The sequence below is a fragment of the Tursiops truncatus genome, chromosome 7 (assembly GCF_011762595.2).
Source record: "Tursiops truncatus isolate mTurTru1 chromosome 7, mTurTru1.mat.Y, whole genome shotgun sequence".
Lineage (NCBI taxonomy): Eukaryota > Metazoa > Chordata > Mammalia > Artiodactyla > Delphinidae > Tursiops > Tursiops truncatus.
In genome coordinates, this window is record NC_047040.1 from 89159045 (window position 1) to 89178686 (window position 19642).

Here is a 19642-nt window from a genome sequence, read left to right on the forward strand (position 1 = left end):
ATTGGCTTATCAGCTCTCTAGAGCTGGTGTCCTGTCTTGTATTTCTGAACTCTTCTCACAGCTCCCAGTATACAATTAGACACATGCATGTCCTCAGCAAATAATTACACATCCACTACTTCCATTTTATCATCATGGTGTTTAAAATTAGATCAACTATATTGTTCCGCCTGCTTTTCTTTCCATAAATTCCAGACTGTTGCTGTTGAACACTTACTGGCCAATCTCACTAGCCTCTTTTATCTTCAGCCTTCAATCTTCAATTCCTTCCCTATTTCATCCTCTCTACCAAAATGTCTCATCACCTGTATTTTCTTCTAACTTTTCTTCTTTTAGTCTACCGCATTCTTTTTAACTTTCTCTCAGTTCCAATAATTATTAAGCTAAATTTAAAATTTGGGGGGAAAAAGATGATTGTGTTGGGGAAAGTGCATGTATATGTGTGTGTCTCTGTGTCAGAAAATAGAAGATGATCCCTTTGTGGTACACCTTGGTGTTAACCAACCACCAACATTCCTAACTCTTTTATTCTTTGGGAGGAATTAAGTTTTTTATTTAGATTTGTCTACTGCTTCATAATCGGTAACATTTCACTTAGTCAAAACTGAAATATGAAAAAAAGCAGAAGGTTATGAAACTTCTGCAAAGGTAATTTCACATAAATAATTGATAGACTGATAAATGAGTCATTAATAAAAATACCAATATATTTTAGTTAAGAACATGCGTATCTATCTTATAGAAAGATTACTTTCAAAATGGTTTTAAAGCATTTTTGATGCTTAAAGTGGTAAGCTGTGTAGGATAACTATTTTCAGTGCTCTAGGATAAAAAAATTGTTCTTCCAGTTATGGTTAGACTTCTCTCTTTTTCTGAGCTTATCAAGAAATACTCCTTAGAACCAAAGTGAATAATTGCATACCATAGGAGCCTTCTCTTATAATATTCTTCTTCATACTTTGCTAAATTTCTGCTGAATTGGGAAGTGCTAATGAAGTATTCCTTTTATTAAATAAATAACTGAAGAGATAGTTAGAATTTAAATATGAGTATGTAGTAATTATTTGAGAGTGTATAGAGAGGAGACACTGATAAAAATACAGCATATATTTATACAAATTTTACATAGATGCTTGTAATTCAAAGTGGATTATAGCTGAAAAGAGAATGAGAGAGAAATAAGGTAGCATTCCTATGACTTACTATACATTCCTGTCATGATATTGAGACAATTGCAGAGAACATGAACTCTGGTTGAGTCAATCAATTTGCAAATAGTACCATCAGGTGTTTCAAACTTTTTCCTGGACTTGCATATAGTATGTGACATGATTAAACTTGAAATATCAGAGAGCTTTTGAAGGAATTATTTCGATTTACAGATATCCAGTATCTGTATGTGATAGATTAAATACGAGATGCTGAAGTCCCCTATCAAGTAAGATCTACCTTCTCCTGTGTTCAGAAATCTTGGAGTTGGAATTGAATAAATAGGGAAGGCTTTAAGAGGAGAAAGAAAGAAGGAAAGAGAGAGAGAGGGAGGGAGGGAGGGAGGGAATATATATTAAAAGTGTTGGGCCCAAGAATCCTAACAGTGATGCAGAAAACAATCCAGCCAGACATATAATTCAGCATCCTCTACATGTTCCACATCTTAAGCCTAACAGTGGGAGATAGTCAGAAATTTTTCATAGGTAGGCATTGGGAAGCCACTCTGACAGGGCTGGAGTATAGTGAGCAGCTCTCTGTCCCTAAGCTTCAATTTAGCATAAAGTGCTAAACATGTAAACTGGGAAAAGCGAAATGTCTTCCATTTGAATATCTGTAGAGAAAGGGTTCTGAGCCTAAAATTATTTCAGGCTATTTTAGAGGGAAAACATGGCATGGCTTAACAGCATGCAATTTAGAGTTATTTATTAAACTGTATATTCTAACATCTGTTTACTTCACAATTTTATATTAGCAAACATTTCTTTACATTCTTTAGGTTCTATTTTTAGGCCATGAGACCAGTCAATTGCAATTGAATAATGTGCATTTGGCATGCTTCAAAAAATATTAAAAGCATTAAAGGGTGGAGGATTTCCTTTTTTTTTAAACATCTTTACTGAAGCATAATTGCTTTACAATGGTGTGTTAGTCTCTGCTTTATAACAAAGTGAATCAGCTATACATATACATATATCCCTATATCTCCTCCCTCTTGTGTCTCCTTCCGACCCTCCCTATCCCATCCCTCTAGGTGGTCACAAAGCACCGAGCTGATCTCCCTGTGCTTTGCGGCTGCTTCCCACTAGCTATCTATTTTACGTTTGGTAGTGTATATATATGTCCATGCCTCTCTCTCACTTTGTCCCAGCTTACTCTTCCCCCTTCTCGTGTCAAGTCCAATCTCTACATCTGCATCTTTACTCCAGTCCTGCCCCTAGGTTCTGCAGAACCTTTTTTTTTTTTTTTTAGATTCCATATATATGTATTAGCATACAGTATTTGTTTTTCTCCTTCTGACTTACTTCACTCTGTATGACAGACTCTAGGTTCACTACAAATAACTCAATTTCGTTTCTTTTTATGGCTGAGTAATATTCCGTTGTATATATGTGCCACATCTTCTTTATCCATTCATCTGTCAATGGACACTTAGTTGCTTCCATGTCCTGGCTATTGTAAATAGAGCTGTAATGAACATTGTTGTACATGACTCTTTTTGAATTATGGTTTTCTCAGGGTATATGCCCAGGAATGGGATTGCTGGGTCATATGGTAGTTCTATTTTCATTTTTTTAAGGAACTTCCATACTGTTCTCCATAGTGGCTGTATCAATTTACATTCCCACCAACAATGCAAGAGGGTTCTCTTTTCTTCACACCCTCTCCAGCATTTATTATTTGTAGATTTTTTTGATGATGGTGGCCATTCTGACTAGTGTGAGGTGATACCTCATTGTAGTTTTGATTTGCATTTCTCTATTGATTAGTGATATTGAGCATCCTTTCATATGTTTGTTGGCAATCTGTATTTGAAGATGACATGATACTATACATAGAGAAGCCTAAAGATGCTACCAGAAAACTACTACAGCTGATCAATGAATTTGGTAAAGTAGCAGGATACAAAATCAATGCACAGAAGTCTCTTGCATTCCTATACACTAATGATGAAAAATCTGAAAGAGAAATTAAGGAAACACTCCCATTTACCATTGCAACAAAAAGAATAAAATACCTAGGAATAAACCTACCTAAGGAGACAAAAGACCTGTATGCAGAAAACTGTAAGACACTGATGAAAGAAATTAAAGATGATACAAACAGATGGAGAGATATACCATGTTCTTGGATTGGAAGAATCAACACGGTGAAAATGACTATACTACCCAAAGCAATCTACAGATTCAGTTCAATCCCTATCAAACTACCACTGGCATTTTTCACAGAACTAGAACAAAAAATTTCACAATTTGTATGGAAACACAAAGACCCCAAATAGCCAAAGCAATCTAGAGAAAGAAAAATGGAGCTGGAGGAATCTGGCTCCCAGACTTAAGACTATACTACAAAGCTACAGTAATCAAGACAGTATGGTACTGGCACAAAATCAGAAAGAAAGATTAATGGAACAGGATAGAAAGCCCAGAGATAAACCCATGCACATATGGTCACCTTATTTTTGATAAAGGAGGCAAGAATATACAATGGGGAAAAGACAGCCTCTTCAATAAGTGGTGCTGGGTAAACTGGACAGGTACATGTAAAAGAATGAAATTAGAGCACTCCCTAACCCCATACACAAAAATAAGCTCAAAATGGATTAAGGACCTAAATGTAAGGCCAGAGACTATAAAACTCTTAGAGGAAAACATAGGCAGAACAGTCTTTGACATACATCACATCAAGATCCTTTCTGACACATCTCCCAGAGAAATGGAAATTTAAACAAATGGGACCTAATGAAACTTAAAAGCTTTCGCACAGCAAAGGAAACCATAAACAAGATGAAAAGGCAACCCTCAGAATTGGAGAAAATATTTGCAAATGAAGCAACTGACAAAGGATTAATCTCCAAAATTTACAAGCAGCTCATGCAGCTCAGTATCAAAGCAAACAATCCAATCCATAAGTGGACAGAAGACCTAAATAGACATTTCTCCAGAGAATTTCCTTTTAAGCATAAAAAGTGGACCATGAATTCCTTTAAAAAATATCGTGTGTAAAGAGAAAAGCTATTAGCCTGTTTAGCAAATTAAGCAGAATTTATAAAATATTCTCATTGTAGCTTATATGCCATTAGATTAAAAAATCTTTCTATGGAAAAATAATATACATAGAAATGTTTAGAATCACAGGTATACAGTTCAATAATTTATCCCCAGCTGTACATACCAGTGTAAACCAACATTCAGGTCAAGAATAAACATTATCATTACCTCAGATGCCCCCTGGTGTTCTTCATCTCTATCCCTTTCCTCCTCCTCAAAAATAACTCTTTTTTTTTTTTGTGGTACATGGGCCTCTCACTGTTGTGGCCTCTCCCGTTGCAAAGCACAGGCTCCGGATGCACAGGCTCAGTGGCCATGGCTCACGGGCCCAGCCGCTCCGCAGCATGTGGGATCTTCCCAGACCGGGGCACAAACCTGTGTCCCCTGCATCGGCAGGCAGTCTCCCAACCACTGCGCCATCAAGGAAGCCCCTCAAAAATAACTCATTTTTGACTCTTAAAACCATAAATTAGTTCTTCCTTTTGAAGTTATATAAATAAAAAAGTAGTATATATATTTTTCTGTCCAGCATTTTCCTCTCAATATTATTTTTGTGAGATTCATCCATGTCATTGTGTATAACTGTAATGTCTTCATTTTTCATTTATCTCTTTACATATAAATATACATATATATATGAACTACAGTTTATCCATTCTTCTTACAATGGACATTTAGATTATTTTCTGTTTTCGGCTATTTCAAAATATATTGCTGTGCATATTATGTACATGTTTGTGTGCACATGTACATGCTTTTTTCTGGGATATACAGTATATTAAGAGTAAAAATCTAGGTCATAAAGTGTGGGTATGTTCAAATTTAGTATATACTGTCAATTGTTTCCCAAATCGGTTGAACCAGTTTATATTCCCACTACTAGTGTACGAGAGTTTCTGCTATTTGTTGTCAATTTGGTATGTGTGCAATGGTATTTCTTTGAGCTATTAATTTGTATTTCCTTGATTACTGATGAGTTGTATATATTCTCACATCTTTATTATCTTAGTCTAAAACAGATTTAATTTATGCACCAAAACTAGTTATAATTAGTAAATTGTAGGTAAGTTTTTAACTTTGACCTTTAGCACCCTAGATAAGTGCAAACTGTTCCTTGCTACAGTATGGTGTAGGGCAATCATCACCCCTCAGAATGTTAACCCAGTTTTTTCGAGTTTCTTAGGTCTTCTCAGTGATGTGATTATAAAAAAAGTGGTTCAAAATTTTAGGTTAAAAATTACATTTTAATTAGGGCTCACAAATTAGTCAAGAAATAAGCTATTTTAGTCAAATCTATTTACAATTATGATACAATGTAGTCCCTTTGCTAATCAGTAAATTGTTTTCTGATTTCTTACATTCCCTCATTCCCAAATTCTATTTACTCAACCGGTCCCATGGGAATCACCTGGGCCTCGTTTATGATCTATAAATTGGAATCCAGGGGTGGTGGTGGATGAAAGGGAAAGACACTGGAATTTTTATTTGCAAATAAGTTACCTACATGATTCTGATGAATTATCCACTGTGGAAAAACCTCATAATATGAAGATCTTGGACAGATACATCAGCTGACTTTTATGTCCCATCAGAAAAATGAACCAGGACCAAAGAATGAAATTTAAAGCAATTAGAGACAATCTTAAAAGAGCTCTCTGTCAATAAGTGGTATGTAGCAACCTGACGAAGCAAAATTTTTCTTTAGAGATTTCTGCATAGGAGATGGTACTAGATGATTATGTAGGCTGCTGCTAATGCATTCTTCATAAATAAAAACAGAAGCTGTGCTGTGTAAACTCTACCTGCCAAGCCTAGAACAACTACAGATAGACATCATAATGGACAGATACTAACACTGACTTAACTTTTAGATCTCCACATCTCTCACCTTTCGAAAGTGCTGCTTTCCTTACATACAGCCAAGACCCTTAGTAATAAGCTTCAGCATGGAATTGCAACGAGGGCACTTGGCGTAAAGCAACAGCAAGCAGAAGAATGCTTGAAATAAATTTCCATAAATATGAAGCAAGCCTGTCAGTAAATTTAATTTCTGTCTGATTTAATAAACAGCTAGATAGATACACAAACATGAAAATTATAAATTATGTTTTAATTTTTCTCCCTACCATAACTGTCTTATCACAGGTTAAAGTTTATAAGTTGTGATTTTTATCTCAGCTAATCTCATTTAACATTGCTTCATGGTTAGATAGCTAAAATGAAATTGCAGCTCCAAACACAAAGTCTGGGATCAATTTGACCAGTTCTTCTGCTTACGGTTATTTGTACTATAAATTTCAATATTTTGAATATGGTAAATTTGAATACATTGATATGTCAACAGACATATAAACTTGTTTTTCAAAAGACAGGCAGAATATCTAATTGCAAAGTCAATGTGGTTCTTATATTATTAAATGGTCTTTGTTTTATTACTGACGTTCAAGAGGTATAGAAATATTCGAGTAAGACTTCCTTGGTGGTTGAGAAAATTGTCTGTAGCGCTCAGTAGGAAACATCTTCCAAAGTAAAGGGCTCAGCTACAGGGAGGTTTTCCCTCTGACTGTTGGGGAGGTTAGGTTCTCACCTAGGAGGGGGCAATAGTCTAGACTTCTGTTATCACTTTCTACCCATGATGGATCAGTTAGTCTTCCAGTCTACCTTTCTATTAGGGTTCCATGAGAGGCACAACTCCTGTCTGCTTACCTGCCCAGGTGTTTGGAAATACTGGGCCTGTTCTGGCTCATAGAGGTAGGCTTCTTTCCACCACACCAAAAGCTAGTGAAGAAGTAGGATTCCCCTACTCACCACTCACTACCCTGTTCTCTGGATGAAAAGAGTTGCGAAGAGGGACAAAGATAAATGACATCTAAAGAAATCTTGAGCATTTCTGTTCATTTCAGAATAACGTTAATATTGCTCATTAGAAGGAAAACTGAGGAAACTTGTGAACTTAAACTTTAAAACTCAGAACCAAAAGAGTTTGTCACTTAGTATTATATCAGTATAACCCATCTCCTCTTAGAAAGATGAAATGATGCCTAACTCGGGCAAAAAGAGGAACCAATGGCATTATTAAAGAATTCTGGTTACATCCAGTTACACGCTGCTTTTTGTAAATTAATCTACCTCTTCTCTGACCATTTTAAAATATTAAGTGAAAGGTAACATTTATTGTGACTCAAGAAATGTATCTTGAAATATTTCAAGAAATTTCATTTCTATGTTGTGCATTCTTTCTAGATGTATGTCATCACTACTGTGTGAATTCTGAATCCTGTACCATTGGGGATGACGGAAGTGTGGAATGTGTCTGTCCAACACGCTACGAAGGACCAAAATGCGAGGTTGACAAATGTATAAGGTGCCATGGGGGACATTGCATTATAAATAAAGACAGTGAAGATATATCTTGCAAGTAAGTAGACAGCTAGCTTACTTTATAAAAACATTTGAACCCAAAAGGACATAGCAATCCAGAAATAAACAGTGAAAACAATGTAAATTATTTTTATTCTAAAATTCAGTATGGCAACCATTCCATTCTCTCTCTCTCTCTCTTTTTTTCTTTTTTGGCTAGAGATAGAGTTCAATTCATTTTGATTAAACCAAAACTTATTAAAAACCTATTATGGGTAATATGAACATTTATCATGTAATGACATGGTCAGGTCATTGCCTATATAGAATATTCCTAATAGTAAGCAAGTAAAAGTGAAATGCAACATACCTTCAGAAAGCTATGTGTAATACTTCTAAATTAGAATAGCTCAGGCTTTTACTTGTTTCATCATTATTATCAACAATGAGTGTTTGCCTTTCTGATTTTACAAAATGATCCTTTGGGGAAGAAGCAAAAGACCTATCTAATGGAAATAAAATTTAATCTTTTTATCTGACTTTGAAAATTATTGTACAAAATAAGTAGAAGGAATAATGTTTCCTAGGAAGCAACTACAACAAAAATGTCCAAGTTAGATTTTGATTACATTGCCTTTTGCTCTTTGGCTTTGAGATCAAGTGAATGGAAAACAGAACTTTCCAGGTAAAGAGTAATGCCAACATGCTAGTAATGTTTCTAGTATGAAACAAATTTATGCCACTGGGGTTAGAGATCAATTCTCACTCTGAACTTCTTTTAACAGGCTTTTCAAGAAAAGGGCTTATAAAGGACTGGACTCTATCACTTGCCCTAGGAGTATAATAAACGAGCATATGTGATAGGAAAGCACGCCTTAAAGGGTTCACGTCACAGCTTCCACCAAGACAGCTCTGCAAGGGTGCCAGCCCTGAGTTATGTTGCTCTGCCAAACAAGGCCCCATAAAATTTTATTACAGACACCATCAACATTTTTTTCTTTTTTATTTACTCTCATTTTAGAATTACTCCATGTATGATTTGTGTTATCGCTATAAATGACATTTACTCAAACCCTCAAATTGTGTCCTTTGAAAGTATATTATTTTTTAACTAAAGTAATTTAAAATATGACTAGTTATAATATATGCCTTTGATAAGTACATAAAAGCAAAATGCATTTTCATATAAACTACCAAAATCATGTTTGCTCATTAAGCTCATCGTTTTTTTGTGATGAAACTTTAGCATGACAGAACTTGATTTTAATTACTGAGCATACATCTTTCTTTATGTCCAGTGTACCATGTCAGGAATGCACTGTAGAATCTTCTTCACAGCCCCAACCCAGTCACACAGGGAATCATGGACCATCGTATAAGAAAGGCTATGAGCCATAGTTTGCAACCCAGTTTATCTTGGAGAAGCTCATGCAGAGACACACACCCTGTTTCCATCACACAGGGCAGTTCTACGTGAGGAATGAAGGGCTGAACTCTTAGGACCCTCGGTTCCTGCTCCTTTACATAGAATACTGGCTTCACCAACATAGAAACACTAGAACCTCATAGCCTGAGTAGGCTTTTGAAGGTCCAACATTATAGTTCTTGATTCTTAAAAGATCTTTCTGGAAAACTATATGTAAGAATGGATAAATAATAGTTGCTAGCAGTGAGTTGATAATGGAAGTTTAAAGATAAGAGTATAATATTTGATTTATCAGATAGGCTATAATAACATATGAACATGATAGTACAAACAGGACTCTTTGGGTATTTTGAAACTTTTAGGTAAGTTTGTTTTCATTTCTATGATACTTTTCATCTTAGCATTAACTAAAGCTTGCAGTGATATTGGGACTTCTATTTCATGGGTAAAGAACTGATACTAAAACAAAATCACAACTGAGTTAAATATTTTTTTACTGAAATGGGAAAATTCAAGCGGCATGTATACTTGCAATTCCAAAGAGTCATGTATTTCTAATGCACAGCCTATGAGCTGTCAACTACAGTAAAGAATAGATGCTCTGTCAATTATACTGAGTATAATCTTTGAAACAGAGCTAATTGTGTATTTTTCTCTCTTCCTCAGTAAATATTGTTGAAGAAAGTCTTTATCATAATTTTGAATAGCCTAAATAATACCACTGTGATGTCAAATTGTTATGAGAATTCTTTCTCTTTACTGGACAACTGCTAATTACAAAGTGTGTCTGCATGCACGCACATGTAACATTTCTAAGAAATGAAATTATGATGAAAACCTACATTAAAATATAAGTTGTACTCTGATATATTACAATGATTTGGATAACTTGTATTTCACATTTGAAATATCTACAAAGTTCTGTCTAAAGTTTAGGATTCAGATAAAACCTTTAGAAGGAGAACAGGGCAACATCTCTTATAACTCTTGGGAGCAGAAGTTTAAAAGCAATCGATAATTAGAATATTTTTCTCTTTTAAAAGATGATATTTGGTGTATAGTTATCTTTTTGTGGAAAATTCTTTAATGTATGATGAGCTAATTTTTTTCTTTGATGTTGTCCCTTTGATTGAACATGAAGCTATAACTTTCTGCTCTTTGATTTTCAAGGAGGCTGGGCGAGGAAAGCAAGGAAAAGTCTCCCAGATCCATTTAACATATCAGACACCACTACCATTAAATATGTACTTGACTCACTTTGCATCCATATTCGTATGGCTCTATAGATTATAAAGAATGTGATATTCTTTGTTAAATCTTGGAAACTTTAAACCACTACCATCTTCCCCATGTTTAGTTCCACTTTCATGTGTCTCCATTTCATATCTGGTACATAATTGACTCACTGCTTCTGTTTATCTTGAAAAGAAATGTGATTTTTAAATCCAGGTTCTTAAAAAAAATCTTTAAATTAAACTTCTGGGAAAGTGTAAGCAGTTCAGTGCATTTCCAGCAGCCCTACCACCCACAAGAGACCAAATAAATATGCACAGAATAAATAAACTATGGGATTGCTAACCAATTATTTCAAATATCTAACCAATCATTGGGAATTACTCTTTGATGGATGTACTGCAATAGGTACCCACCATGAAGAGGATCAAAGTGATCAATCAATGACATTGCAGCCTGATTTCTTTATCAAGGTTATGTCCAGATTTATTGTGATACCATTGATTACTTCATAGCACTTAGTACTAACATGATCTCACAATCGGAATATTGACATGATCTGTTGTAATTCTGATCTGGGCCAAGGCTTGTATGATTCTATTACCATACTTCTCACAGAAGAGTTTCCCTCAATAATTTGGAATGTCAATGTACTTTTCTCTGTTCCACCAACAATTTTCAATGTCTGATCTAATATTATTTATTTATTCATTTATTTATTTAAAAATATAACATGGCAAGTAAGAAATTTCTGTAATTTTCCTCTTATCATTATGCTTGTTTTTCCCATGTAGCAATAGCCACAGTGCTTATTCTTATCCCAGACAGGTAATGTACTATAAATTAGAAGCATTTCCAAAAATTTTCCAAGAAAGCCTACCTCATTACTTTGTTGCCATATTTCATGTTGTTCCTATAATATTACTGTTTATTTTTGCAATGAACTGTTATGTTTTTTCCTTTAGAATAAAAAGAGTTTGACACTAATTATAGTACATATTCAGGGAGAAACAGTGGGGTAAAAGTGACTACAGAATAGTTCTATGCTTTCGTACAAAATGTGGAGTCTAAAACTCATAACAGTTCTTTGGACCAGACTTTCCAGTTTAGAAGGAATAGCTGAGCATTTGCTTCCAGAGTATTTGATAATGTGGTTTATAAATAATAAAGATGCCACCAAACTCTGGTAATATGAAAAGGGAATAAAATACTGATGTTAATGTCTCCCTGAAGTGTAAGTGATAAACACTGGAGTATATTTTTTCACACCTATATCTAGCTATATTAAATTTTTATATTAAACGAATGGATTGAAATTTTGAAAATTACCAAAAGAAAAATTTTATTTGTCATCATTCTATTAAAAAACATCTTTGCCTCCAGCAAGTCTCTCTTTCTGAAAACCTACTTTTAGCCAGCCACTGCATTAGTCTTCTATGATGAATATTCTCATCTTTAGAGAATTTGTGTCAGCTCTCCACAATAATCATGCCAGAAACAATGAGATTTTTTTTTTCTTTGTTGCTGCAGCTGCACTAATGGAAAGATTGCCTCTAGCTGCCAGCTATGTGACGGCTACTGTTACAATGGTGGCACGTGCCAGCTGGACCCAGAGACAAATGTACCTGTGTGTCTGTGAGTATTTTATAACGTTGTGGGCATTTTATGATAACAACTTTAGATGTACATGGAATCCCTGCTCTATTTTTCTCCTTTCATGGCGTAACATATTTTAAATGAATGTTTCGTGGACATCTCTGATCAAGTATTGTTCCTCATTGGCTCATGTACTACAGAATCTCCTCCCTCATCAATTTGCTAGTGATTTCATATGGAAAAGCTCATTCACTTCTTAGCATCATACCCATTTCAAACATTCAGAGACCTTTGAACTTGGAAATGCCAGTAAAAATTGTTCTAATTTAATTGACCTTATTTACAATAGATACGTGAAACCCAGACATAATCATATTTATAAATACTTTGGTACTTAGGGCCATTATTTTCAAAGTATGTAAGGTATCTTTTCAAAAGTATAATACTATTTGATTTTTGTATCAGGTTTTGAGTGTTGTATTATGTAAACCTATTAAGCCCTTGTCTCTTTTGAAATACATTACCTTGAATCTGGGTTTCTAAATGTTTGGAAAGTATTGTAGATTCTCTGCTCCTGAGAAAATCTGGAATTTAATATATTCCCTTTTCAAATATCTGATTGGCCATAATGGAAAGCTTGAAATAAGACCATTCAGCCTGTGTGATCTCTATTTTGAGTTTTCTTTTATCACTGCTTGACCAGAAGAATGATGCCCACATCTGATCCACATCTGCATTCTGTTCCCCACCTTGTCAGAATAGCCTATGATGAGTGTGTATATAAGAAATAAGTGAGCATACCTGAGAAAAAATTTGTTCATATGTTACTATTTCTGTATGAAATGAATTTGAAACATTTGAAAAAAAAAAAGTCAGATGCTTTATTTAGCTGTATTTTACTGAAATTCTGCAGATGCTCTGTTGGGTTTAAAAGTCAGCGCTGTGACCAGAAAGAGAACCCTTGTGATCACTACTGTCAGAATGAGGGGATTTGCACTTTAACTTCGTTTAATGAGCCGAGATGCAAGTAGGTTTAACCTTCCACTTACCGCTAAGCTTTGTGTGACATCATTTCAGGCCAGAGTTCGTTGGTTTAAATCATGAACATCCACATGCTTTTCACAGCGTATACTTAATCTCGGGGCTCATCTGTGTCATACACACTTAACCTTTGCTTTGCTCGCCGACAAGTGTATGCACCACAGTTAGCTAGATTGTCTAGAAATATAATGGAGGGAATGAAAAAGCTCATGGAACTGTCTCATAAAAATACATTTGCTAGAACAGTGGCTTTTAATTAGAGGACAGAAGCAGGTGTTTTTAGACTTTATTACTATACTGGATACTATAATTGGAATAGTGTCTTTTATTTAGTAACTGACTTTTCATTTCAAGTACTGATAAAACACATTATTTTGGCTCCCAAGATTTCAGTGGAACTGTCTTACCTTAATCAGTAAGACTTCTTTACAGAAGAAATAGGTATATGCTAAAATATTCCAGAAACTTCATTTCAAAACATTCTTTCTTGATTCAATTTGTTCATAACAAATACATTCTTTTCCTCTGTGAAATCTCAGGGACCACCTTTGGGGTAGCTATCAACCTTCATAACAATGAAGTTATTTTTGCATGTTGCATTTGAGCTTTAGCGATGGATCATATCTGACATCTTCCTTAATACTCCATGTCATAAACAGAAACCCTGATTGGCACCCAATAATAGCTCATGGTGGTGTCTGAGTATTTAGTAATGGTTTTAACGCACAATTATATTAAAATTCAGATATTTCATTTCCAAAACTCTACAATTTGTTCATAATGATCTATTTTGTTATTCAAGAAAATGTTATTCTTTACACAATAATTGTGAAAATATGGGAAGTGATTAAAATAATCACATAGGAGAAACTGATATTCTTTCTTTTTTTCTAAAAGATATTTGAATATGTTAAAACAATGTTCCTACGTAAAATAATCCAGAAATACTCCTTTAAATATCAGTCTGTAAAGGGTATATAAACTGACCTGTTAAGAAATTGATACACTTCTTAGTTCATACTCAGGTTTAGTGCCTTATGCAGCTGAAGACAGAGAGGGGACCCTTCTTTAGTCTTACCTCTGCCTTGCCTCCAACCTAAATTCCTCCAGTCATTCAGCAAGTATTTATAAGACCCTGAAAGAGTGCTAAGTCCTAGACAAGTGAAGATGAATGAAATTTAACCCAAACATCAAGGAGCTCACGAATTAGTGGGTTTAGAAATTCATAAGCAACTAATTAACCTGTATTAACGCAGGTGTGAACACAGGAAAAAAGAGAGGGCAGTGGAGTTTTAACAGGGCAGGTGATTTGTTTAGAATGGGAGATAGGAATACATGGAAGACTTTACAGAAAAGGCAACCTCGTGTTGTCCATGTAGTTCAGATAGTTCAGTGAGGTCGGGAAGAACATTCTGAAAAGAAAGAATAACATAAGCAGAGACATGGATGTGAGACTTAGTGACCTCTCTGGGGAACTGTGAGTGGTTTAATACAGCTAGAATGAAGGGTGACTGGAGAATTGGGGAGGGGGGTGAGGAGTTAAAACTGGGAAGATAAATTGGAACCCGATTTATGCAAGTTAGGGGATTCCATAGGATCCTGAAAAGAATGTATAGCCAAAGTGATTTGAGGCAGAGCTGAAGGAGTTTGCTTTCGAAGGTGACACTGAGTGGCATGTGGAAGAAAGGCCTGGAGATCAGCTGCAGGGATCCCACACCAAAAGGTCTGGCAGCACTTCAGGTGAAAAATGATGGATTCACGGTTAGTTCAGTGTTAGTAAGGTCAGGGTGATCCTTGGCCAAACTTTGATCTAGGTACTTATGTTATCTCATTTTTAGGACCCTGGTAATGCCTGCTCTGGGGCCCAGTCTTTGTATTTCTTGTCCCTTTCTCACAATTCCCAGGCAAAGTATACATGACATTTCAGCACCACCCCACTCCATAAATAGGTCTCAGGAACATGACCTGTGTAGAGAATGCCCTTGTGTCACCAGAATGAATATTTCTTGTGGGCATAACAGTCCACAGTAATGTTCAGTTCCACTTTTCACTCTTACCATGTATCATCAGAGGCACCTGACCTTGTAAGATATAATCAGCCTCTGATTAAAATCAGCTAGGAAGGGCTTCCCTGGTGGTGCAGTGGTTGAGAGTCCGCCTGCCGATGCAGGGAACGCGGGTTTGTGCCCCGGTCCGGGAGGATCCCATGTGCTGCGGAGCGGCTGGGCCCGTGAGCCGTGGCCGCTGGGCCTGTGCATCCGGAGCCTGTGCTCCGCGACGGGAGTGGCCACAGCAGTGAGAGGCCCGCGTACCGCAAAAAAAAAAAAAAAAAAAAAAAAATCAGCCAGGAAAAATGTGTTAATCGGAAAGGTTCAGAGCAAGCACCTTTTACTTTTGTGTATCTTTATTTCTATCTGCTTTGGGCTTAATGGAAATTTTGTCTGTGCTTTGGTTTTCTACACCCTAAAATTTATTCTGATGGTAGGAGTAATGCTTACTGAATTCCTCAAATCATTTAAGCCATGAAAGAATCGTAGAAGAGATAATGATATTCTGTTATTCACTCATTAATTCATTCATCAAATATGTATTGATAACCTATGATGAGTGAGGCCCTATGTATATTCAGAAGGAGAATTAATAACAGCTAAAACTGATTTAGCAAATACCTGTTTGATTCTAAAGTCCTTGCCCTGGTTATAACTCTTATTCCATACTGCTTTCTTTGTGCTGACTAACTCCAATAAGGTTTTTACTTTTAAAGAGTTTAAGATTCATTTTGGGTAGATGAATGGATTTTAAAAAGTTAAAATACCATTTGATAATTGCTATACAGAAATATGACCAAAGTGTTGTGGGAAAACAACTGAATAGAGATCAGTTAATGATTACTAGTGGGAGAGAGAAAGGTTTTACAGATGAAGTGATATTTTAACAGTATTTTGAAAAAATTTTAGTTATTTTACAGGAGGAAATGTCTGAAAACCTTTCTTGAAAGAGGAATAGCACAGTGAGAGAATAGGTCTGAAAGTAGAAGATGAACGTTGTTGAGAATAGAACACAGGCTATGTGATATAATGGGGGATGGGTTGGGGGAGATTAAAGATATATGTTGGGACCAGTTTGTGAGGTACAGTTTATGAATGACTCAAGAGTGGGTTTATAGAAAGAAGATTGGAGAATTAAGGATGGAATTCTAGGAGACACCAATGTTTAATACTGTATTATGGAAGAATCAACAAAAAAATGAGAAGAAATAGAATTTGGAGGGGACTTGTCAAAGTGAAGGTTCCTCCAAGTCAAAGGAATAGAGCGTGTCCAAGAATATCAACTCCAGATAGTTCAAAGAGGATAAGAATTCTAAGTGGTTTATTGAATTTTGTAATTAGATGGCCATTATGAGAGATGTTTTGAAAGTGCTACATGACAGCAACCAGATTATAGTTGGAAAAGTGAAAGGTAAGAAAGTAGAGAAGACTGTAGATTCCTTTCTGACTGTTTGGCTGTGGATTAAATGAAGGAAGAACAATTGTAACTTCAAGGGGAAGTGGGATCTAAGGGAAAATATTTTTACAATAAGAAAGACATACGTTTCAAGAGGATCAGTCTTTCACTATTTATTAAGGGCCCATTGTTAAGTAACTATGAAGGATAGATGGTTCAGACATAGATACTATACTCATGTATCTTAGAGTTAAAATTTCTAGAATATGGAAAATTTCCTAGTTTTACATAGGATACTTATAATTCATTTGGTACTAAAATGTAAATAAATAAAAATAAATTTAGTATGAAGTGCCTATGATCATGTAGAATACAAAAATTGTCCAGCTAAGAGAATATTAAGCCCTCAGGATCTCTTTCTAGTGGTTGATTCTCCTTGTAAGTGGAAATTTTTGGAAACACAGATTTTAGCTTCAGATTTCAATTTGTAGTGGTCATGTATCTTTGATGAAAAGCTAGTATGCACTATTTCATCTAAGCGCCTTTACAGGAAACAAAAATTGCTTTAAGAAGTAAGATATAGTACTTGCTTTAACTTTGTTGGTACTACATTTTTCTTTTTTTCATAGAGTAAAAAACTATTGAATTGTGCAGAACTTACACACATTTGGAAAGTCTACAAAGTATTCAGATCTATGAGGTTGACAGGTTTTTTCCACATAGAAATTTTATTACCTTATCTTTCAATTTAAGGAATAGATTTGTTCTTTGAAAGCCTTCACTTTTGTCTCTTGATGGCCCTTTTCACTTATTACTATGTGCGGAGGAAAAGAAAACTCCAAAGAAAAACCTAGAATAAATGAAAATCTAAAGGCTTTTTTATGTTTATTTGGAGAGAGTTTTGACATTTATCAAAGAAGGTATATTGAACAATGTTAAAGCCAAACTTTAAAAAATTAATGTGTTATTTTGACAATGTTTGTATTGTTAAACAATTTTTGTTGTGAGATATAGAAATGAATAAGCCTGTGAACTCAATAACAAGTTAACTATGTCTTCCTACTTCTAAAATTTCTCCCTAGCGTAAGACTTTCATTTATATTGAATTTAAGGGTTTTTTTTTTTGTTTTTTGTTTTTTGTGGTACGCGGGCCTCTCACTGTTGTGGTCTCTCCCGTTGCGGAGCACAGGCTCCGGACGCGCAGGCTCAGCGGCCATGGCTCACGGGCCTAGCCGCTACGCGGCATGTGGGATCTTTCCAGACCGGGGCACGAACCCGTGTCCCCTGCATCGGCAGGCGGACTCTCAATCACTGCGCCACCAGGGAAGCCCAAGTTGTTTTTTAAAACGTAGACCAACCTCCACAGCATTATCTCCCAGCAATACCCACAGCACATTTCACCCTCCAGTAGTAAAGAAGTGCTTGTAGCTACACTACTTCTCCTACCACTGTGGACACAGGCGCATACACAGGCTCACCACATAGCCATGGGACCATTCCACACCTAGATGTTTTTGCTTAAATAGCTCACTGGACCCAAATGTCTCTGCTGCCTTTTTCCACTTTACTCTTATTATCCCACTAGTCTCAACACAGGATTATCTCTTTGTATATAGCACGTGGCAAGTGAATAGTAAATATTAATTGACTTGGACTTAACTGAAGTTTTTTAAAAGAGAAGAATCAAATATTCAGGGTTCTCCAGAGAAAAAGAAGCAATAGGATATATATCATATGTGTCATATATCATATATATTATATATATAAATGGGGAGAGAGAGGCATTTATTATAGGAATTGACTCACCCAATTATGGAGGTCAACAAATCCCAGGGTCTACTGTCTGCAAGCTGGAGAACAGGGAAAGCTGGTGGTGTAATTCAGTCCAAATCTAAAGACCTGAGAACCTGGGAAATGATGGTGTACGTCACATTCTAAGTTCAAAGAACTAAAAACCAGGAGCATTAATGTTTGAGGGCAAGAGATGACGGATGTCCCAGCTCAAGCAGAGAGAGCAAATGTGCCCTTCCTCTGCCTTTTTGTTCTATTCAGACCCTCAGCAGATTGGATGATGCCCACCCTCACTGGTGAGAGTGGTCTTCTTTACTCAGTCTAATTCAACCATTTATTTCTTCCCAGACACACCCTCATAGACATACCCAGAAATAATGTTTTGCCAGCTATCTGGGCATCCCTTAGGCCAGTCAAGTTGACATAAAATGAACTTATACAGGACTTCCCTGGTGGTGCAGTGGTTGAGAGTCCGCCTGCCAATGCAGGGGACACGGGTTCATGCCCCAGTCTGGTAAGATCCCACATGCCGCAGAGTGGCTGGGCCCGTGAGCCATGGCTGCTGGGCCTGCGCGTCCAGAGCCTGTGCTCCGCAATGGGAGAGGCCACAACAGTGAGAGGCCTGTGTACCGCAAAAAAAAAAAAAAAAAAAAATTAACTTATACACACAAGTGATATATCTATATGTGTGTATATGAATTTTGCTTTTTTGTCCGTATTTTGAGATGAATTGTGTTCAAAATTCATATGTTGAAGCTCTATCTCCCAGTACCTCAGAATGGGACTGTATTTGGAGATAGAATCTTTAAAGAGATGAATAAGTTAAAATGGGGGTCATTAGGGTGGGCCCCAATCCAATGTGTCTGGTGTCCTTATAAGGAGGGGAGATTTGGATACAGCACACACAGGGGAAGACCATGTGAAGATATATAGGAAGAAGATGGTCGTAAGCCAAGGAGAGAGGCCTCAGAAGAAATCAAACCTGCTGACGCTTTGATCTCAAACTACTATTACTTTGGTTCTATTCATTCCGTTTCTTTATGCAAATATATATTTGCAGAATATTATATACTAAAATGAAATCATGTGATAGATACTCTTTCATGTTTATTTACTTTGCAATACATTATGAACATCATTCCATGTCAATCTACATAACTAGATACTTTTATTCTTAAGGTTACTGAGTGTTCTATTGTCTGGACTTTTCCTATTTTATTTAATGAACCAGCTATCATTCTATAATTAGGATTTTTTTGTTAGTTTGTTTCTGTGTTTTGTTCTTTTTTTAAATTATTTTTTCCTAGGATAAAAACTTCTGTCTTTAAATATCTGTGTGCTTATCTCATTAGTTTTCTAGTATCAACACTCAGAAGAAGAAATATTCAGTGTGAAAGTATAGATTTTATTAATCAAACTAGCAATGATTTGGGGCAAGTTACATTGTCTTTTTGTGTCACATTTTCCTTGTCCATAAGGTGATGGGTTTAGA

At 35.9% G+C, this 19642-nt stretch overlaps 1 protein-coding gene across 1 annotated transcript in view; it reads left to right on the top strand.

The window, feature by feature from the left end:
* Nucleotides 1–19642, top strand: part of LRP1B (LDL receptor related protein 1B) — a 1432692-nt gene that overhangs the window by 1386902 nt on the left and 26148 nt on the right. The window contains exons 85-86 of the mRNA XM_073806959.1: nt 7503–7677; nt 11809–11913. Of these exons, the coding sequence (XP_073663060.1) occupies nt 7503–7677; nt 11809–11913 (280 nt within the window). The remainder of the gene's footprint in view (nt 1–7502; nt 7678–11808; nt 11914–19642) is intronic.